This window comes from Sinocyclocheilus anshuiensis, unplaced genomic scaffold (assembly GCF_001515605.1).
Source record: "Sinocyclocheilus anshuiensis isolate Anshui unplaced genomic scaffold, SAMN03320099.WGS_v1.1 scaffold1067, whole genome shotgun sequence".
Lineage (NCBI taxonomy): Eukaryota > Metazoa > Chordata > Actinopteri > Cypriniformes > Cyprinidae > Sinocyclocheilus > Sinocyclocheilus anshuiensis.
Window position 1 is genome coordinate 50,058 of NW_015547739.1, and position 6,748 is coordinate 56,805.

The 6,748-nt window shown below is 36.4% G+C and overlaps 2 protein-coding genes across 3 annotated transcripts in view; both read right to left on the bottom strand.

Annotated features, from left to right (window-relative positions):
* The window catches only part of LOC107704466 (aurora kinase B-like), an 11,732-nt gene extending 8,970 nt beyond the window's left edge, over window positions 1-2,762 (bottom strand). Inside the window, exons 1-6 of the mRNA XM_016507394.1 lie at window positions 2,643-2,762; window positions 2,332-2,370; window positions 2,116-2,173; window positions 1,317-1,350; window positions 373-561; window positions 159-297 (exon numbers count right to left, since the gene is read on the bottom strand). Coding sequence (XP_016362880.1) covers window positions 159-297; window positions 373-561; window positions 1,317-1,350; window positions 2,116-2,173; window positions 2,332-2,370; window positions 2,643-2,648 — 465 coding nt within the window. The 5' untranslated portion in view covers window positions 2,649-2,762. The remainder of the gene's footprint in view (window positions 1-158; window positions 298-372; window positions 562-1,316; window positions 1,351-2,115; window positions 2,174-2,331; window positions 2,371-2,642) is intronic.
* Window positions 2,763-3,411: 649 nt separating this feature from the next.
* tmem107 (transmembrane protein 107) overlaps window positions 3,412-6,748 on the bottom strand; it is a 4,885-nt gene continuing 1,548 nt past the window's right edge. The window contains exons 3-6 of one of the 2 annotated variants that reach the window (XM_016507395.1): window positions 6,633-6,700; window positions 6,359-6,459; window positions 3,820-3,916; window positions 3,412-3,699 (exon numbers count right to left, since the gene is read on the bottom strand). In XM_016507395.1, the coding sequence (XP_016362881.1) occupies window positions 3,624-3,699; window positions 3,820-3,916; window positions 6,359-6,459; window positions 6,633-6,700 (342 nt within the window). In that variant the 3' untranslated portion in view covers window positions 3,412-3,623. Of the gene's footprint in view, window positions 3,711-3,819; window positions 3,917-6,358; window positions 6,460-6,632; window positions 6,701-6,748 lie in introns of both variants that reach the window. The other variant, XM_016507396.1, reaches the window with a different exon arrangement.

Sequence of the window (6,748 nt, forward strand, 5' to 3'; positions counted from 1 at the left end):
TGTACGTGTGAGTGAGTGTGCGTGCGAGTGTGTGTGTAAGTGAGTGTGTGTGCGTGTGTGTGTGTGAGTGAGTGTGCGTGTGTGTGTGTGTGAGTGTGCGAGCGAGTGGGTGTGTGTGTGAGTGAGTGTGTGTGAGTGTTTGAATGAGTGTCACTCACGGTGGCGGTGCGCTGATCGTCGAAGCGTCCGCAGCGCTGCAGCTCTTTGTACATCTCTCCCCGGGGAGCGAACTCCAGAACCAGAAACACACGCGTGTCGTCCTGGAAATAGTTGTAGAAGCGCAGGATGTTTGGATGCCTGGAAAGAAGACTGTTTTAGTTCCTGCAGGGTCATGAAGAGCGTCTGAAGGAAGGAGAAGCAGCCAAAACACACCTGAGGTGAGACTGGATCTCGATCTCTCTCCGCAGCTGATGCTCCACGCCTTCCTTCTCCATCTGAGACTTAAAGAGCACCTTCAGAGCCACGATCACCTTCAGCTTCCGCTCGCGCGCCAGATACACGTTACCAAACTTCCCCTTCCCGAGCGGACGGCCGATGTCAAAGTCTTTGATGGTGAACTTCCTGATGAAAGAGAACGACAGGTAATAAACACGGTGATGCTCATAATCTGTATTTCAATACAAATATCTAAACATCCTGAAATCAAGACATTTATTGGAGAAGCACGGTGAAACATGAACTCTTGTTTTCTGTGCTTAAAACAAGAAAAAATCTGCCAACATGGTCAGAAAAATAAATCTATCTATTCTCTTCTTATCTGATGTCATTTTGCTTCTCTAGTAAATGCATCTTGATTTAAGATAGTTTAGATATTTATTGCCATGCAGAAGTTGCTAAAACCCCTAAAGCATGTTTAAAATTATTTAAACTAGACGTAGATCTTAAGTTTGAGACTCATTTTAAATCAAAAACACTGCAAAAATGCTTCCTCTGTATCTTTGTCTTGTCATTCAGTACACGTTTCTATTCATTCTTAAATCAAGAGACACATTTACTGACAAAATGTCAGGATATGATCTAAAAAGTTAAGCGAGTTCATGATTAAAATAAGAAAATCTGCCAACGGGGTCAGAAACCAAATCACTTTCGTTCTGAGCACACTGGCAGATATTAATTTTGAGGAGTTTCTTTAATCTTCTGTTATTGTGCACCTCGAGACAACACATCTTGATATTTGTACTGGAAAACAAGACAGAAATCCTGAGGATGAGCATCACTTTGTGCAGTTTTGCATCTACAGATTCACCTGATCTTCAGCAGGAATAAAAACAAAGCAAATCAAAGCAGATACAGCAGAAGGTGTAAAGTGAACTCACTTTGTGTTTGACTTCACGGGAACTCTCCCAGGACCTGAAAGAAGACCACCAGAGACTGAGTCAATCGCTTGCAGCATCATTTAAAGGATTAGTTCACTTCCAGAATAAATCTCCTGATAATTTACTCACTCAAGATTTTCCGCAGCCGACTCGTCAATAAATGAGTACAAAACAGCGTTTCCAAGCACCTGTCGCTTACTGATTGTTTGGAATTATAAATATGAGCATAGTTCATCTATTAATATAATGCAAATATTTATTTTTTTTGTTACTCAGACGCAGGCAGTGCGCTGCATGAGACAAAAAAGTAATAGCCAAAACAACCGCATAGCCGCTCAACATGCATCTACTGTACATGCATGTTGATTTTATCAGACGATGTCGCGATTATAAATGAGAGTGACTCCTGGTTAACATGTACAAATGGGTCGTGTTTCGTCACTATTTAGAGTGGAATTTTTCTACAATATTCACTCATCATGACAGTAAAATAGGGCATTCTAAGTCAATATACTGCAGTATTTCCTCTCTCAATCAGTAGAAAATGTGGTTTACACCCGGTCATGCATGGAAAAAAATAAAAAATAAATACCGTCATGTACCGTGAAAACGGTATAATTTTGAAAAATACCGTGATGTTAATTTGTGGTCATACCGCCCACCACTACTTGACAGACAACAAAAAGACCCTGAAGGAGGATCATATGGACTTGAGGGTCAGCAGACGGTCAACCACAACACATATAAACAAAACAACTCGTTTACAAAAAGCGTTTGTTCGTTGTTTTAGAGGTCTTACCTGTAAGAGTGTGTGTGTCTGGATTCATGCCGACCCTGAGAGGACCAACAGTAGCAACCTGAGCCACGAACGCGCACACACACGCACACACGCACACACACACACAGATCATCAGACAGACTGCAGAACAACACTGATCTAGATGTAGGACTCTATTATAGATCAGTGGCACTGATTCTGTAAACTATTAAGCAGAATTAACACGCGTCGCCTCACCTGTGTTTGGAAGGCTCTGGGTTCCCTGTTCTCTTTATTCTGATAAAACAAACATTTCAAACTCAACACACACGCACGTAACTTACATCAATAAAACACAAACAGCTCTCAGATGAGAAACCAAAACACAAACATGAAAACACATCTCTAATATATTATATTCAGCGTCTGAGTAACGTTACATTAGCGCTCGCTGTACCTGGACAACCTGATTTGACACAGATCAGTCCCTGAACGACACTAACATCTCCTAAACACACATATACACGCGCTTACATTCAAATAAGATGATTAATAATAGTTTATTGTACCTGCATGACGATTATTGTGCTTTTGTATCTGTTGCTGTTCTTCCGTTTCTCTCTTTCAACCGCCTGGATTTAAACTGAAAACCAGCTGCATTTCGATTGGCCGAGCCGCTAAGAACTCCCCGCTGATTGGCCCATTTACTCAAACACTCATTGGGCCGATGAAGTGCCAATCATTCTGGCCCCGCCCGCCACAGAGACTCGCGCATTCGCTTTGAATTAAACAATTTTATAGGAAAAACAACGAGATATTTTCATATGATTTAATAAACAATTAAAAATACAAGATATCTCCAGGACATCTGAACCTCTACTCTACATACATTTAGGCATATTGCCGTTATTGTATATAATGGAAACCTACTTCTGCCACTTAAGAGAACAAAACATGCGTTATTAAATCGCAATTATGACATAAAAAGTTTAAATTATGATACAAAAAAATTGAAATGATGGCAAGTCAGAAGTATGACATTAAAACAAGTAGAAACTGAGACACTAACTCACAATTATGAGATTGAAATCAAATGTGTGATCTCAAGTCAAAATTATTATAAAAAGTCATAATTATGACAAAAGGTGTATGTATTATGAAATATTTGAATATTGTCAAAATTATTTGACATAACAATGGTCATAATGACTTTTTAAATCTCGTAATTTTGTCTTTTATGACATAATTTCAACTTTGTATCTTGCAATCAGACTTGAAAACTTTTTTTGTCATAATTATGATTTACCAAAGTATGATTTTGCTTATGTGGCGTAAATGTGCTTTCATAAACGTGTACAACTGCTTTGCATAAAATCCCTTGTATAAAAGTCCATAAAAATACACACTTTAGACTGATACAACACAGACTTGCAAATTCATTGAAATTTCATGTTTAATTCTTTTATTTAAAAAAACACACACAGAAAAGAGAGATCTCTACATTTCTCCAGCTGAATGTCTGAAATCAGTGTTTTTCTTCAGCGGGGTCTTCATGTCCTCAAGTCCTCGACTGAAGAACCGCTCACACTGACTTCAGTGAAATGAGCAGAATGAACTCGAAGAGAGCTGGAATCACACTGTCACACACACACACAATAAATGAGTAAGAGCTCCATTCACTAGACCTGCTGATTTATAATACTTCTAAAGTGCTGCTGATATCAATCAGTGCGTGAGGAGACGGACCTGCAGAGGCTGAACATGATCCAGTAGGTCCAGCAGGGCCACTGCTGGAAAACAAAGCAGGACAGACTGACGCAGGCGCCGGAGTGAGAGAGCAGAGCTGAAGAGACGTTCAGAGAAACACACTGACACACAGCAACAGAGCGAAGGGGATTTCATTCACGTAAGATCAGAACCGGTTATTAATTCTGAGTAATTCTGAGTTTATATATTATAATTCTGACTTTATATATCGCAATTATGGCTTTATATATCGCAATTCTGGCTTTTTCATGTAATTCTGAGTTTATATATTATAATTCTGACTTTATATATCGCAATTCTGACCTTTTCTCGTAATTTTGAGTTTATATATTATAATTCTGACTTTATATCTCGCAATTCTGGCCTTTTCTCTTAATTCTGAGTTTATATATTATAATTCTGAGTTTATATATCGCAATTCTGGCCTTTTCTCATAATTATGAGTTTATATATTATAATTCTGACTTTATATGTCGCAATTCGGACCTTTTCTCGTAATTCTGAGTTTATATATTACAATTATGACTTTATATATCGCAATTCTGGCCTTTTCTCGTAATTCTGAGTTTATATATTACAATTATGACTTTATATATCGCAATTCTGGCCTTTTCTCGTAATTCTGAGTTTATATATTACAATTATGACTTTATATATCGCAATTCTGGCCTTTTCTCGTAATTCTGAGTTTATATATTACAATTATGACTTTATATATCGCAATTCTGGCCTTTTCTCGTAATTCTGAGTTTATATATTATAATTCTGACTTTATATGTCGCAATTCTGGCCTTTTCTCTTAATTCTGAGCTTATATATTATAATTCTGAGTTTATATATCGCAATTCTGGCCTTTTACCGTAATTCTGAGTTTCTATATTATAATTCTGACTTTAATTATCGCAATTATGACCTTTTCTCGTAATTCTGAGTTAATATATTATAATTCTGACTTTATATATCGCAATTCGGACCTTTTCTCGTAATTCTGAGTTTATATATTACAATTATGACTTTATATATCGCAATTCTGGCCTTTTCTCGTAATTCTGAGTTTATATTTTATAATTTTGACTGTATATATCGCAATTCTTGCCTTATCTCGTAATTCTGAGTTTATATATTATAATTCTGACTTTATATATCGCAATTCGGACCTTTTCTCGTAATTCTGAGTTTATATATTATAATTCTGACTTTATATCACAATTGCAATTCTGAGTTTATATATTATAATTCTGAGTTCACATCTCGCTAGGGATGTAACGATTAACTGCGAGCTGGTTGAAAATCGATTAAAATATGTGACGATTCAAATCGGTTGAGATGCTAAACAAATCGCGATTCATTTAGGTGTAGGAGTTTATATGAATGTATGTCTGAGGGGAACTTACTGTCTTTAGAAAAGTTTAGATGGTATTTTTTCTTTTCATCTTGCCTCTGTATAATGCATATTAAAGTTCGTAAGTTCAGCGCTGCTTTGTTTACAGTGGAAACCAGGAAACGGTTGAGTGCATCTGAGTGCATCTGCATCTGCATCTCATTCAGCTCTGCTGTTTCATGCACATATTTTTATTTATAGTTTCACAAAACTGAAGTCAAACCATTCTGTTTTTGCTTCAAATTTCGAAACTATACAATCTAATTTAGTTTAAAAACTGCTCATGTTGCATGTATGCAGCATCTTTGTTTGGATCAAGATTAAAATGCAGTGGTTGCCTCTAATTTTAAAAGGAAAGAGCACAGACAAAGCCTTATTTTGTTTATATGAAGATATTTATTTTATTTGTGTTACTTTATTTGATTTGGGGCTTGTTTTAAAATTTCAATTTAGTTTTGTTATTTACATTTACATTATATTTAAATTTTGTAATTTAGCAGACGCTTTTATCCAAAGCGACTTACAAATGAGGACAATAGAAGCAATCAAAACCAACAAAAGACCAGTAATATGCAAGTGCTATATTAGTATATTATTATAGTATTATATTTCAATTTCACAAAGAAATGTGCAGCATTTTGTCCAAGCAATAATAAAAGGACACATTTAATTTATAATTTGTCTTAAATCTAATTTTGTTAAAAAAAATTATAATAATCGTGAATCGAATCAAATCGTGAAATCAAAATCGTGAATCGAATCGTGAGTTGAGTGAATCGTTACATCCCTACATCTCGCAATTCTGGCTTTTTTCTTATAATTCTAAGTTTACATCTCACTGTAAGATATAAACTTGAAATTGCAAGAAAAAAAGTCATAATTGTAAGATAAATAGTTGCAGTCAAAGCTGCAAAAATGTATATTTTTATTCCATGGCGGAAGTAAGCTTCCATAATATTTAGTGCTTGTGACATAACATTGATTACTTCAAGAAAATTATAATTTTTTTTGTTTAAAAGCAAAACTGAATTACTGAGTAAAAGCTGTTTATTATTTGAGGTGTTTGACTGCTGCTGCTTGATTCTCCATTATCAGATTGACTGTAACCGAGTTACGACTGAGTGTTTGTAAGGATACACAGCACGGCCTGGTTACTGTTGAACATGGAGACTCCAGAGAGAAACCCAGCCAGTTCAATCACAAACAGACCCAGAGTCACAGACAGAGCCACGAGCAGCCTGACAGACAGAGACAGACATCAGAGACGTTACAGAACAAGAGCGTGATCAGATCAGCTGAGTAATATATGCAGCAGTGCTTCATAAGGACACAAATCCACCAAACTGCAGGAATGACTTCAGTGCACATCATCCTTGTGACAAATAAAAAGATCCATCTGTGTGTGTTTTACCTTGTATCTTCTGTTTTGAACTGTTCTTCAGTGAATTCCAGTGGCAGACATGACTTGATGTTATTGTCCTGTAAAACACACACACACACACACACACACACACACACACACACACA